At 36.5% G+C, this 24,729-nt stretch overlaps 1 protein-coding gene across 4 annotated transcripts in view; it reads left to right on the forward strand.

Moving 5' to 3' along the window:
* The window catches only part of Filip1 (filamin A interacting protein 1), a 174,555-nt gene that overhangs the window by 130,796 nt on the left and 19,030 nt on the right, over window positions 1-24,729 (forward strand). For 3 of the 4 annotated variants that reach the window (XM_048800495.1, XM_015498859.2, XM_048800409.1), the window contains 2 exons: window positions 14,289-17,094; window positions 20,008-20,231. In XM_048800495.1, coding sequence (XP_048656452.1) covers window positions 14,289-17,094; window positions 20,008-20,214 — 3,013 coding nt within the window. In that variant the 3' untranslated portion in view covers window positions 20,215-20,231. The remainder of the gene's footprint in view (window positions 1-14,288; window positions 17,095-20,007; window positions 20,232-24,729) is intronic. The other variant, XM_048800529.1, reaches the window with a different exon arrangement.

The raw sequence follows: 24,729 nt of genomic DNA on the forward strand, positions 1-24,729 counted from the left end.
ATCTACACTCACCGTCCCCTCTTCCAATTCTTTCTGTTTGTTTAGGTTTCTAATGCTCTCAGATTTATCTGACCTCTCCTAGATCTGTAACATACTAGAAGATTTGGATGCTATTTCTCCCAAGGAAGGAGGCATAATTGTGTGCAGAACTACTGCCCAGATTTATTTACTATCCCAGGCCTCCAGGGAGAGATCCTGAAGAACACACCCATCCCAACTAAGGAACTCAAGTGCAGCACTTCTAGTCTGTCCTTTGATGATCTTCCTGCCTGCTCACTCTATTCCCTCCACTGACACCCACCCTGTTCATCCACTCCTCAGTCTTCTGGAGAACAACTTCCTCTGCTGCACAAAGTGTCTCCTGAGATGAAAGCACAATGAATTGGCAAGCCCAGTGACGCCCACACACTGAGATATTTCCTGCTTGCCATATGCTAAGAATCTCCTCCTCTTCCTCTTCTTCCTCCTCCTCTTCTTCTTCCTCCTCCTTCTCCTCCTTCTTCTACCCCACCTCCCATTACATGATCAGTTTCAATAAGGAACAATTCTAAGAACACTTGGTTTTAAGTCACTTGGTCAGGTCATGATGCTCAATGGCAACTAGATGGATACTATTTCTAAGATCCGGTGCTCTAAAGTTATGATTGTTCTTAGAAGATCTTGGCTCACAGTGGTCATAGGATTTAGCTGGGGACCCCATAATTACAATAACACTAACCACATGCATTATATAACATTAATGCATTTCAGTTAATATATACAAAAAAGCTTAAGAAGGGAGAGGCTCTATTGGTTGTATATAATTCATAGGAAAAAATTTTACTAATTCTCCTCACAAGAAAAATTTTATTTAACTCACTAAGTAAATTATAATGGAGTAAATGTCCATACTAGTTCAGCCCATTTGGATTTTTAATAGGCTTCTGAAACTTAATAATGGAACTCTTGGTTACTTCCTCTAAATCTATTTCTCCCAATATGGCTATTTTTGTTAAAAGTACTTTCACCTAGTTACTCAAATTAAAATCCTCGTAATCCTTAGTTCTTCTTTCATTCTTCACTTTACAAATATAACCACCAATGAGTTGTATTGATTCCATTTCCAAATTAAAATTTGTACTTTATCCAATTTTCTTCCAAATCATTGCCACTGTCCTAGTGGCAAGGTAAAGTCTTATCTAAGTTCCTCTCACATTGCTTGGCTGGGCACTACAATAGCTTCTTTGTATTGTTTCCACTCTTGTCCTCCCTGTTCCCAAGTACATTCTCTACATATTACTCATAAATCAGAACTGTCAGGATAAAATCCAATTCCTTACCATCGTGTGGTAAATCAGGCCAAGTCAACTTTTCTGGTTCCAGTTGTCAGATCTTATTGAAAATATTAGCAACTCATAACAAATAATATGTCCCAATGAAAACAAATCTCTAACTAAATTTTGCCACCCGTACAGTTTTTAGCAAGCAGTACATTTATGCTTGTTCTTTGTCTCATAGAAACAACCACAAATTCCTTGCATGAAAGTTCAGTGACACAGTAATATATAGCTTTTATCCATAAGGGATTGGTTCCAAAAATCCCCAGTGGATGCATAAAGCCACACACAGCATATGTATATACACATACCTTTGATAAAGTTTTATTTATAAATTAGGCACAGTAAGATATTAACAACAATAACTAAAATAAATAGAACAATTATAATTATGATACACTCTAACAATGTTATTTAAAATATATGGATTTTTCTAATTTTCTATTTAATATTTTTGGACTGTAGCTGATCACTGGTAACTGAAACCACAGAAAGCGAACATGAGAATAAGAGAGGACCACTGTAGTGGCTATGTTTCTGGTTAGATTAGGGAATGGAATCTTCTAAGTTTTGGGGCTAAATAAATCGAGGCCTGGACCTGGAGCAATGTTCCTGGAGCAGCCTTTCTGGAGTCTCTGGCCTCTATTCTTGGCATGGCTTGTTCATTCTGACCCTGTAGCCTCACTTTTCACTGCCTAGAGGAAAGTCTCTATAGAGCAAGCCCCCTGCCCATAGTCATTCCCTTTGAACAACACTGCCTCTTTCTCTAGGGTGCTTATCACCATCAGCACAGGAACCTTGTCTATCTTATTTACTCCATATCCCCAGTGCCCAAGACAGTCCCTGGTTCTCAGTGGACAACCAGTTAAAAATTTGTTGAATGAATGAATGAAACGTACTTCCTGAATATAGAAAGACACAGAAAATGTGATTCCTTCCCCTCAGAGTCTAATAGTAGGACATTTTCTAGATACTGTGACTCTAGAGAAGCCTATTTTTTTTTACCATTTAAATATTTCTTCTAGTTTCCAATAGGCTCCTAATTTGTCAGTTAACTAGAGAATGTTAATTCATTATGATAAATATGACCATTTTAAGTGAGCTTTAATGGGGGTTTAAATTAATCTCAAATGTAGTTGTTTAGTGGTATTAAACAGGGAGGAAAAACAAGTCTGATTGACATTCATGGTATTTTTAAAAAAAATTTTTCAAAGGTAATAAAACATTTCCTCTTGCTATTATCATTTATCTCTAAGTATTGATTTTATATGGTTTTTTAACATAATCAATGCCTCCCTGGGACCATAACTCAAGTTTGAATTATCAGAAGCAAACTGAATGCAAGACTTCATTTGCATTGTAATCAATCCTAACCCCTTAATTTCCTCTTTATCATAAGGATTTATATTGTCTATGTCAAAATTAGAACATTAATTTGTACTTTTGCAAAATGCTATCATCAAAATTAACAAACTGTGAATAAAAATATTATTATTTGTTGTGGACCCACTTTATGTTTGACTCTGTGGCCTTTATTTATTTTATTTAATTCTCATAACAAGTCTGCAAGTTAAAATCCATTTCCTTTTTATGCAGTTGAGTAAACTGAAGCCAGAAGAGTTCTAAAAGATACCCCCAGTTATCTACTAAGGAGTTGCCACACCCAGATTCAGCCATCAATGACCAAGATCCCACTCTCTCCCAACACCAGTGCAGCTTTGCATACATCAGGCCATGGTGGAGATTCTTCTTTTGTGTTCAATTTAAGTCTTCCCATCCATGTTAAATAAAACAATGAACTGATTAGTATCAGTAATTTTACCTTATCCATGAAAATTGCTGTATGTAACCTTTTATCAAAATGACAATAATCAAAATACATTTATTCAGTACTGCAATCTCGAAATACTCAGTTTATGCTATTAAGAAGTCAGAAGCCAGTTGCAGTGATATACACCTGTAATTCCAGCCACTCAGGGAGTGTAAGACAAGAGGATCTGATGTTGGAGGCCAGCCTGGGCAATTTAGTGTGCCACTATCTCAAGAAGAAAAAAAGGAAAAAAAAAAAAAAATCAAAAAGCTTGGGGAGATGTAGCTTAGAGGCTGGCTTCAATGCTCAGTACTGCCAAAAAAAAAAAAAAAAAAAAAAAAAAAAGGCATGATGGCATGATTGAGCAAAAGGGAAAAATGAGTGAAGGAATGTAGGGAAAACAATGATTTTGATCTCAAACTTATTTTTTCTTCGTGTTCTTTTCTATGCCATAACCCAGCAGCTTCTATTTATGTAATATAAAAGATATTTGGGGGCTTAAAAATGCACTGTACACAATTTTATTAGCTTTAAAGTTATCTAGACTAATATTTTAACTTTGTAATGAAAGTGGAATTTCATAATGTATGTATTATACATATTCTGTCTATATGGGCTAGGAATAATTATGCTGGATCTTTTAATTTACCTAATGGCTTTTGGACTGAATTTATCACTCAGGAGGTAAGGAAGAAAAGAAGGAAGAAAATAAAGGGTGGGAGGAGAAAAAGAAGAAGAGAGAAAACTAAAGGTGCTAGAAGATTTTGAAAACATCCTGCAGGAATGATGACATGGATACTTACTGAAATTTGGCTGAACATATTCACCCATTTTGTTTGTATGGAGAGTATCGGTTGGTTTTTTTTCCCACTTAAAAGTCACTTTTAGGGGAAAAAATTCAGGCAAAACCATTTTTAAATGATCTTTAAACTAAGGTATTTGGCATTCTGTGGTCCACACTGTAGTGTTTTCATTTAGATATACACAAATGCACAGGCAAGTTAGTGGAAACATGAATTCTGCCCTGTAGCTGAATCCAATGAGGCTCTAGTGGGATCCCTATTTAAATTGCAGTGTGTGCTGAATAGAACTGGACAAGAGTTTAGCTAGTTTGAAAAATCAGGAGTGAGGCCCATTTGACATTTTATGCATATCTTTTCTTTATCTCATTCTTCCTCTCCAACTTCACCCCTCTCCCCAGTGCATTTTCCTCAGTGTGGAACATAATTCCCGTTCACTTGCCGGCTTCTTAATCGCTGCCTTTCCCTTCCAGTCCAGGGCAGCTCCACCCCTTCTCACAGACCAAAGTAAATCTGCACAATAATGAACCATATAAGGGAGGAATGACATCATCAGTTAGTGGTCCCAAGCTGTTTTGCACAACATTCACCTTTCATTGTTCTGATGACAGGGCTGGAATGTGACGGTTAATTCCCCATGGAGTAGGGGGCTGAGCAGGGCCTGCTGCTGTTGAACAAACTTCAGTACCCCCTTATAAAAAACAAAAACAAAAACAAAGCTACTATGCTTCCTAGTATTAAGGTAAGGAAGTCAAGATCTATTCCGATTTAAGGAATGTTTGGTTGCTCTCCTCCATGAGCATTTCATTTGTTAATAGGCTTACTTGGCAGTGAGCTCATTTCTAAGTGTTATTGCAAAGAGCATCTTGGAAGCAGGGTTTGGACATTCGTAGTGTCCAGTCTTCTGACAAGGGCTGTAAGGACTCCACAACCTTTCAGCTTGCGGCTACAGGTTTTACCGAGTGTGGATGGTGACAACCCTTGAAAATTACCAGCTTATTGTGATTGTCACTGATGCCTTGGAATCCTTGACTGCAACTGACCAACATGCACCTTTTGGGTATGAGGAGTGCTCCTGTTTTTCTGTGGAGGGGAAGAGTAATCTCATTCTGCAAAAACCTTGGGGAGTTTGTATCAGAACTGAAAAAAAAAATCTCTTACTACCATTAGTCCAACTATTTGTGTTCTGAAGACTTTTCATAGCCTTTCTATGTACTATAAATATATTTTCTAATTTATGATTTCTTGATAAGCAAAAACTTATTTGAGGTAAAATACTGTTTTCAAAAATTTTTTTTATGTTGTTATGTGGATTTTCTTCAGATCTCTTGTATATGTGGAAAAGTCCTGTAAAAGTTGGCAATGAATTAGAATGCATAGTGATCCAAAGAAAGCCCTGTTGTTCTGAAACACTCAGTGTGGCAGTGATAACAAGAATACTAAAGCAAATAGGAGGTTTAATTTCAAAGTGGTACTTAAAGTTCGGACTATGTTAAATAATTGTGTAAAAAGTTCAACTTTAGTAGTTTTTCAAACTGTCAGAAAACATTGTCTGAGTTTAGCAGAGTGATCAAAATAATCAGTTTGTCTTTACTGCTCTTTTGGATTTCAAGGGGCATGAATGTTTCACAGCAAAAACTTAATTTCACTAAAAACAAATTTTTACAGTATGATTTCAGATTCCTATAACTCATTTTAAAGAAGTCTGAATATAAGGGCAGATGGCATCGTTGGTTTTCATTGGTATAGATTTAATTTGTGTAACACTAATTGTTAATAATGTTTTGTCTCTGGGTTTAAAGTGGTGAAAATCTTGAGTTCAACTGGGATGAAAATCTTGAGCTCACTACTTTTATCTATCTGGATTCTTAATTCCATGTGACTGGATGAACTTCTGTTTACTTGTAAAACCTAATATCTTTTCTACAACTGAAGGGTGTTCACATTTCTTCTTCCTCCTCCTTCCTTTTCTTTCTAAGATTAATAGTAGTCAAGATGAATACAAAATTAAGTCTGGGGTTTTGGAGTTTGCTTATTATTGTGACTTTTTTTTGGCATATCTTTAAAGTTGTTCACAAACTGGGTTAAATAATTATTAGATTATTAGGCAAATTTAACATAACATAAGCTTATAGTTAAAACATTTTAAAAAGTCCTTTAGATGCAATGGCAATAAGTTCTACTGCCATTTTAAAGAGGGAGAGGGTTACTTTTCTGAGTAAATAAATATATGGAAATTCACTACTATAAGCAATTTATGTACTTGAGTAAATTTGCTATTTAACTTCATGTCTGTTATTTTAAATAAATCTTATTCATTAAAATATTTATCCAATAAACAAATTAGATAAATAGTATCTTAATATAAAGTTTTACAATAGGATATATATATTACAGATACAACATTTTTTATACCTTTATTTTTATTTATTCATTTTTATGGTGCCAAGTATCAAACCCAGTGTTTTGCACATACTAGGCAAGCGCTATACCACTGAGCTACAACCACAGCTCCACAAAAGGATATATTTTGATACCAGGAACTCCCATAATGTATTGTACACAGTACTCTATAAATGCATGTACAGAGTTAAAGGAGGCATCTGATAACTTCCTGGATTATCTCAACTTGTTTGAATAGTCTTAGGAAATTTCACTCCTGTTTCAGGCTCCTCCCCTCATCACCTGTGTGATCCCAAGTACATCCCTCAGAGGAGGCCCCTCCACTTGCCTGTGGGAGAACATCCTCAGACCGTGATGTCAAGAAACCTACCAACCTACCTGTGTCTACACATCCTCCCTCCTCTCTGGCTTCCCTAAGGACATACCTTCATTTGACTTATTTTGTGAGGGAGAGCTACCTGTGGTCACACACAAGTGTCTCCTAGATGGAGCATTCAAAATTTAGGTGTGATGAACCTTGGCAACCCTTCCATGGGAATGGGAAAGGGAAATCCTCTTTGGGGCAGGGGGGAAGATGTAGGGGCCACTGGGAGGGACAGCTCCAGGTCACATGCTTGGATGACAAACTTATACAGTTCATATTTTTTTCTGTTCCTCATGAAACATCAAAAAGAAAGAATAATACCTGCTTTCTTTAGTTTTAAAACTATTCATTGGACCAATGTGAAAATGTCTGTAAAGGACTTTGAATGATTTAGGAAATATGGAAACAACAAAAGACATTTATTTCATTTTTGTTAATAATGTGTGGGGAAGCATATACAAACTGAAGTTGGAAGGATGAGAAAGAAGCCAGTAGGACTCTTGTGTACTGTTGTCCAGTCAGTTCAACCTGCTATAACATAGACGGGTGACTTATAAACAGAAATGTTTTTCTCACAGTTCTGGAGGCTGAAAGTCCAACACCAGGGTGCCAGCATGGTCAGATTCTGATGTGGGCCCTCTTCCTGGTTTTAGATGACTCTTTTTTCTTTGTATCCACTGAGGGTCCCTTTTTCAAGGGCACTAATCCCATTCATAAGGACTCTACCCTCATAACCTGGTCACCTCCCAATGGCCCACTTTCTAATACCATTCCATTGAGGATTAGGATTTTTGAATTTCGGGAGGTATGATACAAGTATTCAGTCCACTGCAGTTTTATAGGTGGTAGCTTGTCAGAGCTCCTGAATCTGAAAGATAGGAGTTGAAATTCAGTTTTAATTCAGTACATCACCCAAGATACCCCAACCTGAAACTAGTTCCACAGAAAGGGGACCTTTATCCAACTCTCACAAAGGTGCCTTATGGGCTGTACCTTGATAGCATGAGTATTGGGAATAGTTGCAAAAACCCCTAGCAAGGACTTCCTCCATGCACATCCCCACACTTGGGTGTCCCTCAGTAGTCTATACTTAAAGCTGTATTTAAATGGCACTTTTTTACATTATCTTCTAATATATCTTTTTTTTATCACTAGCCTCTTGATTGACAGCAAACAATCAGAATAGGCTAACAATTTCTATGGTTTTATATGAGAAAATAACTTCCTATTCCCTAGACATTTTTACTATGATGAAGAGCTATTTACTAGCAGAATACTAATTGATTTAATTTTAAATATGGCATTTATCAATTTAAATCAGCATGTTACTAGACTTTCTTGAGGACTAAATTAGTATTTTACAATGGAGTCTGGCTGCCACCCACTGTTTGCAAACATCTATGGAACGTGCTCTCAACTGGTAATAGTAAATCTCATAATCTTCATCAAGGATAATTTGTTATTAGCCATGAGCTTTTTTTGGTTTTCATTTGCTGCCATCTGTGCATTTTAAAGATAAATTGCTATGGGTTTAACTTCATAATCAGTTCAGTTTTGGATGAGTTATTGGGCTAACCACAAAAGGTCCATAATGCATAACCTTGTTTATAATTTTCAATGAGACCTATGTCATTAATATGCCTATTTCAGAGCAGAATTATATATAATTCCCCTAAAATCAGATGAAGAGTAAAACTTCATTTGTGATAATCTGCCTGAGATTCTGATGTGTTTGGTATTTGCATTACTTGGACTATGCTAATGAAGCAAATGTAATGACATCATTGGATTATTTTAAAATTTACAGGATATTATTCTATAATGTAAAATCACGAATATAATTGCAAGGTCATCTCTGATGAAGTGAAAGCAGTTCACAAAAGCTACTGGCAACAATTTGACTAGTTTTATTGTCTTGTCTTTCACTTTTGTAACACCAAGTTTCTTTTCAAAGTGGGAAAGGGTGTGAGAGGCCTTCTGCCCCCTTGGCTTGGGGCTAAGGTAAAAAAAAATTTAGATCAGATACTCTAAAATACCATTGGTATTCACAAGAGGGGAAGAGGAAAAAGTGCATAATGCCTTTTGTAAACTCATCCTCACTACTCTAGAAATGTAAAACAAAAACAAAGTTAAAAAGTTTATGTCCTATTATGAAGGATCTACCACTTCTTTAAATACAAACACACACACAAAATTATTCTTTAGCACCCAGTAATCAGATTGCAACTAGGGTGATATAGTGAGACTCGCACCTGGGATACAAATTTAAGGGGATGCCAAAAGAGTCAGTAGTCAAGATATATTTTAATGTGCTATTTTAAAAAGTTAGAATTAAAGGAAAATATCAAAATTTCAAATAAAAATAGGATCTGACTCTGCAGCTAAACAACTGAGACTCATCCATCTCTCCTTAAGTCTAGCCCTGCACAATATATTGGGGATATTAGATAATTTCTGGATAATTATTATAAAAGTCACTACCTTGAGGAACAGAGATGATTTATTAAAAAGTATTACTTCTTCCTGAGTGATTTGATAAAACCATGTCCTATCATGTCAACAAGCTGCTTAGCTTTGCACTGTGTTCTAGTGGGGAGAAAATTCATTGTGACTGAAGACTTCAAATTGCATGCAAGCTTGCCTCTTTTGAGGTTCATTCATCTTTAATTACTGTCATGCCCTTTCTAGTTTTAACCTGTCCCCTTTCTCAAAAGACAGAGAAACATACATACCAGGATTGAAGAACAGTGTGCTGAGAATGGAAATTGGTATGGACTGGCTGAGAAATAAGCCTAGGATGACTTTTCAGTGACATCAGTATATCAAAATGGGGTCTGATGGATTAGGATGGTGACAAGTGACAACATATTAAGGAAGCAAAGACACAATTGCTTTTCTGGGACTAATGCTGACAAATGTGGAGAAATGATTAAAAAGTGGAAGTGTCAAGAATGTTGGGGAGATAGATTCATAAAATCTCCCACCAATTGCTTTCCAAAGAAGAGAAGTGGGTATGACTAGAGGAAAGTGTGCACCCCTGAAGCTTAAGGAACACAGATGGACAACTGTTCCAAGTATGGTGGTCATCAAAAAAATGCAACATTCGGATAAGGTTAAAAAACTCTTACTTCCTCTTTCTTCCACCCAAAAGTTTGACCTTAGACTTTTAAAAGGAAAGAGATATTAACAAGTATCTGTAGAACAGAACATAGTAAGGATATTTTCTCTAACATAAATTTGACTAAGCATCAAATGAATTCCAATAAGGAAGAAAAAGTAAGAGTCTCTACAAAGTCAATTTTGTAAACATGGGAAGGAATGAAAGAATCACTAACAATCACAGACAAACTTGAGAGTTACACAACACTGTAAGATAAGTAGTAATGTGGCCAGAGACCAAAGGAGCTGAGACTTGGGGGAGAGAAGAAAGTTGAAGATTCCAAAAGGGGATTAAAAATTTTTCATTGTGGAAAATTTCAAACATTTACAAAGATGGAAAAGTATAATGAACTATCACAAAGAGAAATAAACGACTCAATAACAACATCTCCTATCATAAAGGGAAATAAATGACTCAGGCAATACTTAGCTTCGGTAATTAACTCATGATCAGTCTAATTTCATCTATTCCCATTCCCTTGGATTATTTTGATATAAATCCCAGATAAATCATTTGATTCACAAATATTTCAATATGTATTTCTAAAAGACATTAAAATATTGTTACAATTCATTATCAAACCTAAAATTTAATAATTCCTTAACATACATTTTCCAATTGTATCATTTTAAAAAGTGTGCATAAGAATCCAAAAGATAATTGGTTGATATGTCTTCTAAATTTCTAATTTATAGATCCTCAGCCCTGCTCTTTGTTCATCCTGCAATGTATTTATTGAAGAAACTAGGTTGTTCATGATGTGCAGTTGCCCACATTTTGTATTTTTCTGATTCATAATGGTTATGTCATTTAGCAGTTTCTTGACCCTCTATTTCCTATAATCTAGTAATTAGTTACAGTTAATTACTAATTATTATAACTAATCTAGTAATTAGTTATAGCTAATTAGTTACAGCTTGATATGATCAGGTCTAATTTTTTTGGCAAGAATATTTTATGGGTGGAGATGGGTACATATGTATATAATGTCTGGAGGTCTCCTTTTCAAAGACATTGATGAGCAGTATCTACATCCATTATTTTGTAGTATTGTATAATTACTTTTTCATTTATTAATACTGGCATACTATCAGTTTTTTCTTTATTAACTGAACTGTGGCTAAAAGAAAAACCAAAGAGCTTTAAATTAAGAGGAAGCATGTTAATAGCTCTTGTGTGTGTTTAATATCATTAAAATATTGATCCAATTCTGCATGTTTTCTATATCCATTTTCCTGTTTCTCCTTCCATTTCTAAGCAGATTGATATGATCTAATTTGCCCCCCCCCCCCGTTTTTTTCTTTCACTTTAGGATCATCCAGGCTTTTTGGAAGATAAAACACTGAGGGGCAGGAGTAGAAGCTGGGAGTCAGATTAGGGGGCTTTAGCAATGGTGGCTTGGGCCAGGGTGATAGGAATGGAGGAGGTGAGAAGTAATTGATTTGGGGATGTAATTTGATGATAGAATTGACATAATTTGTTGAGAAACTAAATGTAGGGATGTGAAATAAATAAAGGACTCAACAATGACTTTAAATTCAGAACATAAGCAACAGGAAGGACTGGTTGTATTTGATTGCCATGAGGAAGATGTAATTAGAACAGGTTCACAAGGGAAGATTGGGAGCTCTGAAGAAGTAAAGAATGAATAGTCCAGTGGGCTCAAGAGCTAATTGAATGACTTCATCCATGCTACTGAATGGATTGATGTCAGCAGGAGGGAGATCTTGAGAGTGTTTTGAGGGCTCTGTGCATTGACCTGTCTTGTTATTAATGATTGGGGTCATTTGACCAGTGACACAATGCTAGGAATAAGCTGAAATGTTGTATGAAAAGAGTCCAAAGGGGATCTTGACAAATCTAAGATAGATTGAACCATGCAAGATGAAGTTAACCTAAGTATTGTAGATGTGAACTGTCTAGCAAACATATCTATTTGAGGAATAGCATTGTTAGGAACAAACAATATTTGTTCAAATATACAGGTTTTTTTTTTTTTGTACCAGGGAATGATACAAAATCCCAATCTGCTCTTCATAGCTATGTTCCTTTAATTAAATCCAATGATATCCCTTATTACAAAATGGTACAGTATTGCCTTGCTTAAAGGATTATTGTGAAAATTAAGTGAAATAATAAGGCACTTAACATATCATATAGGGAAATTTCTTTTTATCCTTTATTTATTTATTTAGAATTAAGTATTAGCCAAAATTAGAGTTTCGAATGAGCTTTTAAGAGCCTCTTGAATAATATTAAGACTAGAAATTCTCTAGGACCTGAAAAATCTGTTCCCCGGAGACAGATTTTCTTGTCAGTAGCCCCCAATGCCACCTGAAAATGTCAGCTCCCTTTTTCTCATCTTCCCCATTTTGCTTTCACCTCCTTCAGCCTTATTACTAACCAATTTTATGGTTTCTATAATATTTAAGTCACTCTATTCCTCCATGTAATAAGATGATTAATAAAGTGCTCTTTAACATATGTAAGAACAACACTTAATTAAGCTATTACAGTATTGTTCATGTGAGTTTATAGGATTTGAAAACTATCTTTCCCTTTCATTTTAGAGAAGAAATCATAATGATTTTTGGAAGCTGTGTTTAATTAAGAGATATTTAGCTACAGCATATGTTCTATAAAACAAATTCTATAAAAAATCTTAATGACATCATCAGAATCATTTCTATGGTAATTATCTGGAAATGGCTCTAATTATAAATATCATCTATAGCTATATCCAATCATTTCTTACATAATGCAATGTGAGATAAATAATATTTACTTGACTAACAGTTAATATAGTCATAAGTGTGGAATGAATCAATTCAAATAATAAAGGTGTGAAGTACATTGAAAAAATAAAATATATATAAAACTAATAGATACAGATTAGTGGTTGTTTATAACTTATAAACATTAAGTACTGAGATGCATTCTTACACTAATATATGATATATATAAAATATATAATATATATAATATACATACACACACACACACACACACACACCCAAGGTGCTTAACCACTGAGCCACATCTCCAATCCTTTTTAAAATTTTTTTATTTTGGGACAGGGTCTTGCTAAGCTGTTAAGGGCCTTGCTAAATTGCTGAGGCTGGTTTTGCACTCGAAATTCTCTGGCCTCAGTGAACCTCCAGAGCCACTGGAATTACAGGTATGAGCCACCATTGGCTGGTAGATACGTTTCTGTGGGTATATAAAGAAAACTATTAAAAACTGATACAAGCTGGGTGTAGTGGCACACACCTGTAATCCCAGCAGCTTGGGAGGTTGAAGCAGGAGGATTGTGAGTTTAAAGCCAGTATAGGAATTTAGTGAGGCCCTAAGCAACTGACAGCCTGTCTCAAAATAAAATATAAAAATGGCTGAGGATCTGTCTTAGTGGTTAAGCCCCACTGGGTTCATTCCCTGGTACAAAAAAAAAAAAAAAAAAGAAAAATCTGATACAAGTTAAATGACCAACACAAGAATGGTAAATAGTTTCTCTGGCATACATATTTCCTTGTTTTTAAAGCTATTTACATACATCATAGAGAAAATGCATTTCATACATATGAAACATAACGATTCCTACAACTACCACATTTTTGTACTGATTCAGTTTTCCTCTTGACCTAGTTCTTTATTAAGAAAATTTGTTTAAATCAGAAAACTGAGACCAAATCCTTTGCCAGTTCTGATGTCAACTAAAATCAACTTATGTAGATCATTTTTTTGTGTATCAGATGGTCTGTCTTGCTTTGTCCCTATCACATAGATAGCTGCATAATTTATTTTAAGGGTTTAAAAAATAAAACTCAAAAGTTCTTCTTTTCTGGATCTTCTCTTTCACTTAAGTAAAATTTTCTCTTGGAGTTGAATGATGCAGAGATAAGTAAGGATTCTGGAGCCCTACTGGCTGAGTTGGTATCCCAGCACTGTTGCTGACTAACTGTGTGATATATGGATAATCCCACGGCTCATTTTCCTCCTGAGAATGATGGTAGCAACACATATCTCACAGAGTTGTGAGAATAAAGTAGATATTACTGCCTAGAATACAGAAGGCATATAATACATATAATAGTCATTATTATTGCACAACTTTTATTTTACTTAATAGTTATTAAAAAATTCATGTGGAAGGTATTCTTTAAGTGTTTAGCTTATGAAATTTCATAAACTGAACAATCCTCTATAACCAGCGTGTAAATAATGAAACAAACTCAGGCCCCTTTTGAGTTACTACCCTCTCTAAAGGTAACCAGTCTCCTGATTTTTCTAATCAGTTTCATTAATGGCTACTTGTAGTTGATATTACAGCTGTTTATAAGGGATTTATTGTGGTAATATTTTGTTTTTTTATTTAATAACTAAGATAAATCTATTTGTTGATTAATCTTTTAATATATAGATATATTTTGTTTTCTAGGTTGAAAAAGCTCCTTGAACAAGAAAAGGCTTACCAAGCCCGCAAAGAAAAGGAAAATGCTAAGCGTCTCAATAAACTAAGAGATGAGCTTGTCAAACTCAAGTCCTTTGCACTCATGCTGGTGGATGAAAGACAAATGCACATTGAACAACTTGGCCTGCAAAGCCAGAAGGTACAGGATCTTACTCAGAAACTGAGGGAAGAAGAAGAAAAGCTCAAAGCCATTACTTCCAAATCCAAAGAAGACAGACAGAAACTGCTCAAGTTAGAAGTGGACTTTGAACACAAGGCTTCTAGGTTTTCTCAAGAGCATGAAGAGATGAATGCTAAATTGGCTAACCAAGAGTCTCACAACAGGCAACTTAGACTGAAGCTGGTTGGCTTATCTCAAAGAATTGAGGAGCTAGAAGAGACCAATAAAAATCTTCAAAAGGCAGAGGAAGAACTTCAGGAATTGAGAGATAAAATTGCCAAAGGGGAATGTGGAAACTCCAGCCTCATGGCAGAAGTGGAAAATCTCCGAAAGCGTGTGCTGGAAATGGAGGGTAAAGATGAAGAGATCACGAAAACTGAATCCCAGTGCAGGGAACTGAGGAAGAAACTGCAAGAGGAAGAACACCATAGTAAGGAGCTCAAACTTGAAGTTGAGAAGTTACAGAAGAGAATGTCTGAACTGGAGAAACTGGAAGAAGCATTTAGCAAGAGTAAATCTGAATGCTCCCAGCTACACTTAAATCTGGAGAAAGAAAAGAATTTAACCAAAGACCTGCTAAATGAATTGGAGGTAGTTAAAAGTCGAGTTAAAGAACTTGAGTGTTCTGAAAGTAGACTGGAAAAGGCAGAATTGAGCCTCAAAGATGATCTCACAAAGCTGAAGTCATTTACAGTGATGCTGGTTGATGAAAGGAAAAATATGATGGAAAAAATAAAGCAAGAAGAGAGAAAAGTGGATGGACTCAATAAAAATTTTAAGGTGGAACAAGGCAAAGTTATGGATGTAACTGAAAAATTAATCGAAGAAAGTAAGAAACTTTTAAAACTGAAATCTGAAATGGAGGAAAAGGTGTACACTTTGACAAAGGAGAGAGATGAGTTGATAGGTAAACTGAAAAGTGAAGAAGAAAAATCCTCTGAATTAAGCTGCAGCGTTGATTTGTTAAAGAAGAGACTTGATGGTATGGAAGAAGTGGAAAGAGAAATAACAAGAGGAAGGTCTCGAAAAGGACCTGAGCTCACCTGCCCAGAAGATAATAAGATTAAGGAACTAACCCTTGAAATTGAGAGGCTGAAGAAGCGTCTCCAACAGTTGGAAGTAGTGGAAGGGGATCTGATGAAGACAGAGGATGAGTATGATCAGTTGGAGCAGAAATTCAGAACTGAGCAGGATAAAGCTAACTTCCTCTCTCAGCAGTTAGAGGAGATCAAGCACCAAATTGCCAAGAACAAAGCAATAGAGAAAGGGGAGGCTGTGAGCCAGGAAGCTGAGCTGAGACACCGATTTCGATTGGAAGAGGCTAAGAGTAGAGATTTGAAAGCCGAGGTACAAGCTCTCAAAGAGAAAATTCACGAGTTAATGAACAAAGAAGATCAGCTTTCTCAGCTCCAAGTAGATTATTCAGTCCTTCAACAAAGATTTATGGAGGAAGAAAATAAGAACAAAAACATGGGGCAGGAGGTCCTCAATCTGACCAAAGAGTTGGAGCTTTCTAAGCGGTACAGCCGCGCTCTCAGACCCAGCGTGAATGGGAGAAGAATGGTGGATGTGCCTGTGACGTCCACCGGGGTGCAGACAGAGGCCGTGGGCAGCGAGACAGCTGAGGAAGAAACGCCGGCTGTATTCATACGAAAATCCTTCCAAGAAGAAAATCACATCATGAGCAATCTTCGACAGGTAGGACTGAAAAAGCCCATGGAACGATCCTCTGTCCTAGACAGGTATCCTCCAGCAGCAAATGAGCTCACTATGAGAAAGTCGTGGATTCCGTGGATGAGAAAAAGGGAAAACGGCCCATCAATCACGCAGGAGAAAGGGCCTCGAACAAATTCCACTTCCGGGCACCCAGGAGAACTAGTTCTTTCACCAAAGCAGGGCCAGCCCTTGCATATCCGAGTGACACCAGATCACGAGAACAGTACTGCCACTTTGGAGATAACCAGTCCCACATCTGAAGAATTTTTTTCTAGTACCACCGTCATTCCTACATTAGGGAATCAGAAACCAAGGATAACCATTATTCCATCACCAAATGTTATGTCTCAAAAAACAAAAAGTGCAGAACCTACTCTTGGCCCAGAAAGAGCCATGTCCCCAGTCACAATTACGACGTTTTCCAGAGAGAAAACCCCAGAAAGTGGAAGAGGCACGTTTGCAGACAGGCCCACATCCCCCATTCAGATAATGACGGTGTCTACTTCTGCAGCGCCAGCCGAAATTGCAGTTTCTCCAGAATCCCAGGAAATGCCCATGGGAAGGACTATCCTTAAAGTCACCCCCGAAAAACAGACTGTTCCACCTCCAGTACGAAAATACAATTCCAATGCCAATATCATAACCACGGAAGACAATAAGATTCACATTCACTTAGGTTCCCAGTTTAAACGATCCCCTGGGACTTCAGCTGAAGGAGCTAGTCCAGTTATTACTGTTCGGCCAGTCAACGTGACAGCTGAAAAGGAGGTTTCCACTGGCACTGTCCTTCGCTCTCCCAGGAACCATCTCTCTTCACGACCTGGTGCGAGCAAAGTGACGAGCACCATCACCATAACACCAGTCACAACTTCATCTACTCGAGGAACCCAGTCAGTGGTGAGTATAAGAGGTTCCAAAGCCCTGGCCAGAGGAGGATGGAGAAGTAAGGAGTGAGACTAACTCAGCACCCACAATAAATCAAAGCCGTGTACCTCCCCCACTCACTGATGTTTCCTGTAGCACCATCTACACTGATAGATGAAAATTAAGCAATCTAATATTTTGATAAATTGGGCCAATTTTGAGGGAAATTTTCATTTATTCATGTAAATTGTGGAGACACTTCAAATACTTGCAAAGATGGGCTCTTTGAAATGGCAGCACAGGGTAATCCTGAGGTTTAAAATTTGATTTTTATGTTTAAAATACTTTTTAAAATGATGACAGGAGGAAACAGTCAATATTCAAGAAGAACTAAAACAGTTCCTAGGTTATATTTCTAAAACCTAAAATATACTATATGTGATTGTGTATGGTCATAGCCATGCTTTATTCACAAAATAAGATTAAAATATTTTGATATAAAAAACTTTTTTTAAAGGAAAAAAAGTGATTTTTATATGATTAAGAATTACCTTTTTTTCTTGATAGTAGAAAACAGATACATATTTTGAAAAATAATTAAAATTTGGTGTTTAATTATTAAAAAAAAGAACTACCTTGCAGAGAGCAGGCACTTTATAAATATTTATTCGATAACTAGCAGGAATGATTATTTTAAAAAATGTTCAAAGTGCAAACACTAGGGCTTAAAAAGAAGTTATATTTTTCAAAATACTTCCAGTGATTGTCTTTATTTATTGGGGACAAGATTCTTATAGAAGAGCATGAATTATTTAGATATTAATTTAAGCTAATAGACTAGAAATTATGATCTCTAGGCTCGGAATTTTGAACAAATTCTATAGCATATATTGAAATCTCTTAAAGACAGGAAAGTCATGATTTAAATATAGAAACTGTGGCTTATTTCCCTAAATGCTCAATATAATTTACATTAATTCTCTTTGCCAAAATTCAGACTCAAGACAGACTTCGAAGTGTGAATTACTAATTGCTTTGCCAGTAAAGCTTTTCATTACTGGCTCTACAGAAGCCAAATAGCATTCAAAATTATTTGCCCTTCTCAAATGATTTAGGACTGCTTTTTAGGCAACACAGAGCATAGTTTGGTTATGTAGGGTCTTGCTTCTTTCTGCTGCATTTTATAAAAACGTTGTGGGGATGTAAATTATTGTAATTTGAAGTAGATTTTCTGTTGTAACATCTCATTCCTATTTTGAGTATCCTATCAGGATAGCCTTACCTTCTGTAGCAACATTTTGGACCACCTATTAAACCCAATACATAAATAGGATTTCAAAACAGTTGCCTAAGATTTCTAAAGGTCTGAATTGTAGCCCATTTATTTTAGGTATACCAGATCCCATTAGAGCAAGGACAACAAAAGGTTTAGGACACCCCTTTGAAAATGTCATCAGGCTAGTTCATGTGTGCACTTGTTCATTCCACATTTGTTGAGTGTCAGCTATGCTTTGACCATGGTATTAGGTGTTGGCATGTGAAGAGGACTTTAGAAGTACTTGACTGAGTGGGAGAGGCAGGACTGGAACTTACTTAGTGGTTCTGAAACAGGTATACCCAAAGGACCCACCAGAGAAGTCTTCACAGATAAGGTGGGATTTTCAAGAAGGAAAATAATAGGAATATGAAGGCAGAACAGTATGTGCAAAGGCATTAGGATGTGAAGCAGCCTGGCATTTTTGGGAAATATTGAGCATCCCACTGTGCTGGGAGCATAGAGAAAATCCAAGTGCAGAAAATGGAAAAGTACACTTGGGTCAGATATTGAAGGCACAGACGTGTTTTATGAAATTGATATTTAATTTCATGGAGTGGCAAAGGGGAGCCATTGAAAGGGTTATGATCATGAAAAACATTACATTATTTGAGAAAGACTTGTCTAGAAAACTATTTAAAAGATAAATTGGAGGGGATGGCTGCTAAAGGCAATGCTACTGCAATTCTCTAGGCAAGAGATGACTTGAAGTGAAAATGAGGACAGAGATATACTGAAGATAGAATTGAAAAGATTTCATGACAAATTGAATATAGAGGGTGGCTCTGAGGTTTCTGGTTTGGTTGTCTGGATGTCTTGGATGAGCAGCATAGGGAGACTAACTCTTTAAAGAAGAGGATAAGCAATGTTTGAGACATGTTATTTTTAGATGACTGGGGGATGCTGTAAATTTCCAGTAAGTAGCTGGAAATACAGATCTGCATTTCAAGAGAGAATTGAAGGCTTGAGGTTCTAGTACTTGGACATACTGGGACAAACTAAGGGGATTCTAAGGGTGAGTGTAAAACTTAGAAATGGCTGAGAATAGGACATGATGACACTCACATTTAGAAGGCAGACAAGGTAGAACAAGGAGCCAGCAAGAGATCGAAAAGAAATCATCAGAGACAGGAGATGAACTGGTGAGACTCACATAAGAAATCCAAACAAGAGAGTGTTAGGATTTTAAGGTCAGCAATGACAATGAAAAATGACAGTCACCTGAAGTCATAAGGAATGAAAGGAGAGCTGCTTCATCTGAAATGGAGGGAAGAAGGGAGAGTGGAGATAATTTGTGGAACAGTACAAGTAAAATTGCCTGAGTTTATACCTGATGGCCGATATTTTTGCCATGAAATGGACCTTAAGGCCATCTTCAGAAAGGATAGAGGAGGTAGGGTAGTACTTAAAAAGAGAAGATTATTCAACATAGATGTTTCTAGAGAGGAAAAAAGGACATAACCAGAGCAAATTAGATACCAATTCCAAGTTTCTTAAACTCCTTTTTTTTTTTTTTCTTCTGGGGAAGGGTTGTCACCTGTGGGTGTTTCTGTGTGTCAAGAGTCTTGTGACATTCAAATGGATGGCATGTTCAGGGGAAACTTACATCTCCCTTCTGTTTTCTCTTACAGTCAGGACAAGATGGGTCATCCCAGCGGCCTACACCTACCCGCATTCCTATGTCAAAAGGTATGAAAGCAGGAAAGCCAGTAGTGGCAGCCCCAGGAGCAGGAAATCTGACCAAATTCGAGCCTCGAGCTGAGACTCAGTCTATGAAAATAGAGCTGAAGAAATCTGCAGCCAGCAGCACTACCTCTCTTGGAGGGGGGAAGGGCTGAGGGCAGTGGCTAAGGGGGTATGTTGTGCAGATGCTACTGCTGCTGTGAAAATGAGTCTTCATCTGTTTGTGCCAACTCTTTACATGTACTAATTTAAGTTTTAAACACCTTGTTTATAAAATAACCAACTAATAGCCATGTTTCTTTCCTATTTTGTGCATTTGTTTTGATGCTTGGGGAACAGAAGTAATTACCCAAACTGCTGTTTGCTGTGTGGTTTGTTGAGGATGTTGGGCTTGTGGCGGAGCCTGACTTCTAGTTTCAATTTTGCTTCTAGCAAGTGGATCTATCAATTAGCCCACCAATTAAGAAACCCTCAGTTTGTTCATCAGTAAAATTTGGGGACTGTACCACCTATTCTTAAAGGCTGACTCACATAATTTCTAATCATAAGCCAAATTTAACAGGTATTGTTCTATGGTAATTTTTTATTTTTCAAAAACTCTAAAATAGGACATAGTTTAGTAATTGTCACTTGCCTTTATCAAATACTGAATTAGTGTGCTGGAAAAAGAATTGCATAGCTATCACAGGGCTCGAACCTCTAAAACATTGCAGAAACAAAGCTTCTAAAATGATTTCAGGAAAGAACTTGAATGTGAAATAAAATGGAAACGAACTATGGAATCCTAAAAACAGAGTTTGACTTATTCTTGTGTGTTTGTGTACATTGTAGAAGTTTCGGCCACCTACAAAAGATTCCCAGAATGTCATAGTAATTTTAGAAATATTAATGTCAGACTCGTGCTCCATTCAAGTGTGTGACTGATTTAAGTTGTGGAGCACTTTAGAGTTGCTAAACGACCATTTATAGCTCAACAGAAATTGTGATGGATAGAAAATAGAAGAAAGTAAATTCGGATACATTAATGCCAAGAAAAAAATGACATCATGCATAGCTTAATTGAGTCCAAATATTTTACTCTGTTAAATGTGGACTCTACTTGCAAATGTAGAAACAGTTCAAGATTTGTGTGTGTGTGTGTGTGTGTGTGTGTGTGTGTGGTGGGGGTGGAGAAATACATTATTATTCCTGTCAGTTTTTCTCATGTTTGAATCATTTTCTTTAATTTTAAGCATGTGTTAATAAGCATGAAACAGACTGTGAATGCAAATTCTAACTGTATTTGTGAGACTAACCATGTTAAAGTGGACAGTGTGCTTTGTAGTCACATAACAACAAATGAGCTCAAGGTTAGTAACCCATAGCTTAGCACACTAAGGTCTTATGTAGACAGTACCTTTGCCAAAAGTTTGGAATTAAGTAGGTCAACTTTACAGAAGTACAATAACTATAAAGTTACAAATTTTTGTTTTTCCATTTTGGAATTGTTAGAATTTCAAAATTGTATGAATAGCACCTGATCTTGATATTTGGGAAAAAGTAATTAAAAAAAAAAAAAGATGTATGATTAGTTTTTAGTCCATGAACAAACACATTTTTCTTTGTGTTCTCCTCACCACATTTCCTATACTTTGCAGAACTTGCGCTTGAATTGTTTGTAGTGGTAGTAGATATAGATGCCTCATAGTATTCACAGGCCCTTTAATCATATTCATTTCCTACTATTCATCATTTCTCAGAATATGTATTAAAAACATTGAGTGGGCTGAAGTTGTGGCTCAGTGGTAGAGAGCTTGCCTATCACATGTGAGGTACTGGGTTCCATCCTTAGCACCACATAAAAATAAAGGTATTAAAAAACAAACAAACAAACATTGAGCAACCATGTTAAAGACATGCCATATAATGGGATTGAAAATTTAAAAGGGGGTGGGAAAAAGAGACTGAGAAAATAAACACTTTAAGAATTGTGATTCTGGGGCTGGGGTTGTGGCTCAGTGGTAGAGCGCTTGCCTAGCATGTGTGAGGCACTGGGTTCGATTCTCAGTACCACATATAAATAAATAAAATAAAGGTCCATCAACAACTAAAAAAATATTTTAAAAAAAGAATTATTATTTTGGTTTGGGATGTAGCTCAGTGGTAGAATGCATGCTTAGTATGCATGAGGCCCTGATTCAATAGCTGGCACTAAAAAAAAAAAAGAAATATGATTTTGGACAAGACAAATTTAAATAATTCGAGAACTTTCCATTTAGAATACTGACTTGCATTTTTTAAGGGAATTTTTCCACTTTCATATAGTATACAAGCAACCCTTTCAAAAAAAAGGACATTTGCTGCTTTTATTAATGCCTACCTGGGTATTTGTGAAGTATTTAGTATTACTGTAACATGACATACTATTTTTGAGCAAATGGGGGTATCAAAAGAACCAAATACTGCATTCCTTTAGATTCTACCTGTCATTCTTCAGTGATTTATCAAAATCTTAATGTCACTTGCTGATGTCTTTGCTTTTACCTGCTCATACCATGCTATGTCATTTCTTCTCAAAGTTCATACCATCAGCTGGAAAAATGCTCCAAAGGTCTTAACAGTGTTTATACATCTAGTGTTTATACATCTAGATCTTGGCATAGAGCCACCTACAAATTACAACTGTTAAGAAAACTTGGCAGAACAATACATAGTCACTTTCAGAAATGATAAAGAGCAATGGTCATGGCAGTTTTTCTTTATAATTTTAGAACCAACTATACATTGGATAGCTTTGCTTTAAACCATATATTAGAAGTGAAATCTACTGGGAATAGGAGGTAGACGATTAAATGCACTCCAAATCCAGCTTCCATTTGTGAATATGTTTTTAAAATGAAGTTTAATGGACTTCTTCAAAAGTGAATGTGATTATAAATTTAATTTTTTTCTCTGTTCTGAAATATATTGTATAGTAAAATTAAAGGGGTCTCATCATGACTGATGTGTATAGCTCCAGCTCCAATCCCACCTTGAAAAAAACTCCAGGGGTTGAGAGGCTGGGTGTGAGGTGTCATTTCCATAGATTTCAATCTGATTGTGCCTTCTAGAGACATTCAGGGCACAATCAACATAGCTACGGAGGAGACCCTGGTCTTCCTTGTCTCAGATAATTTAAATGTATTAACTATTTCAGCACATGATGGTGGATACTTCACATACATATTCCCCAAAAATGTTCTCATATGACCCACAACCATAAAAATGTTTATTGTGTTTTGACAATATGTGAGCTTCATATTCAGGTTATTTGCTTCAATAGGATTATTCAATTTCTCTTGGCATTCCCATTAATTTACAGGGAGGGCTGGTTGATGGGCAACAACTGGGGTCTTCCTAGGGATTTTATTGTATGCATCAAGATCTATTATTTGAATGTGTTCAAGTAAATGAATAGATAGTTTTGTTTTATAATGTGAGGAAAGTATGAGTTTAGAGAAATGAAAACATGTCCAAGAATATAAAATGACTTGAATTTCTAATTCCTCATAGATTCAGAATACTGGGGAAGGAATGTGACTTTCTAGATTGGAATATAGATAAGAGCACATGTGGGCTGGGATTTATCTCAGTAGTAGAGCACTTGCATAACATGCACAAGGCCATGGGCTCCATCCCCAGAACTAGGGAAAAGAAGGAGAAGGAGAGAAAACAAGAAAAGGAAGAAGGAGGAGGAGGAGAAGAAGGAAGAGAAGGGGGAGGAGGAGAAGAGAGAGGAGAAGGGAGAGGAGGAGAAGAGAGAGGAGAAGGGGGAGGAGGAGGAAGTGGTGGTAGTGGTAGAGGAGGAGGAAGAGAAAGAGAAAGAAAAAGAAATGTGTGTCAGAGGCTACAGGGTGGTTGGGGGTGTGGAGAGAGACTGAGGAGCATGAGGTAAGGAGGAGAGGGGTATAGAGAGAATTTCCCAGTGAATAGGAATGAATGAGTCCAAAAATTTCCCAGAAAAGATAAAGTTTAGTGTTTCTCTTTGACCTCCAGGGTCTCATCACTGGTTATCTCTTTGCTCTCTGATGTTGCAGCTTCTCCTTTTCACACAGGATATTTCCACACAGGATATAAATATGCTCTGGCACCTTCCATTTTAGCCAAATTCTGCCTTCAACTGGTACAATCCTATCACTGTTTCCTTCCATAGCCAGCTAAACTATTGACACTTAGCATTTTCTACCTCCTTTCATACTTCCCATTTATTCTCCAATAACCTTATTTTTCTTTTCTTTTTAAATTTTATTTATTTTTTTATGTGGTGCTGGGGATTGAACCCAGTGCCTCATACATGCTAGGTAAGCGCTCCACCACTGAGCCACAACCCTGCCCCCCCTAGGAATTCATGTTTTTAAATTTACTCTAATTTGTCATATATGACAGCAGAATGCATTACGATTCATATTACACATAAAGAGCACAATTTTTCACATCTCCGTTTGTACACAAAGTAGAGTTACACCATTTTGTCTTCATATATGTACTTAGGATAATGATGTCCATCTCATTCCACCGTCCCTTTCCTACCCCCATACCCCCTCCCATAACCTTAATTTTCTTAAAGGGATTTATATATGTAGTTAAAATATCAGCCAGTGGAAAAAGACAATGAAAACAGACATTCCTTACCTTGTCTCTTGTTTTTTTTT

Source organism: Marmota marmota, unplaced genomic scaffold (genome assembly GCF_001458135.2).
Source record: "Marmota marmota marmota unplaced genomic scaffold, marMar, whole genome shotgun sequence".
In the NCBI taxonomy this organism is placed as follows: Eukaryota; Metazoa; Chordata; class Mammalia; order Rodentia; family Sciuridae; genus Marmota; species Marmota marmota.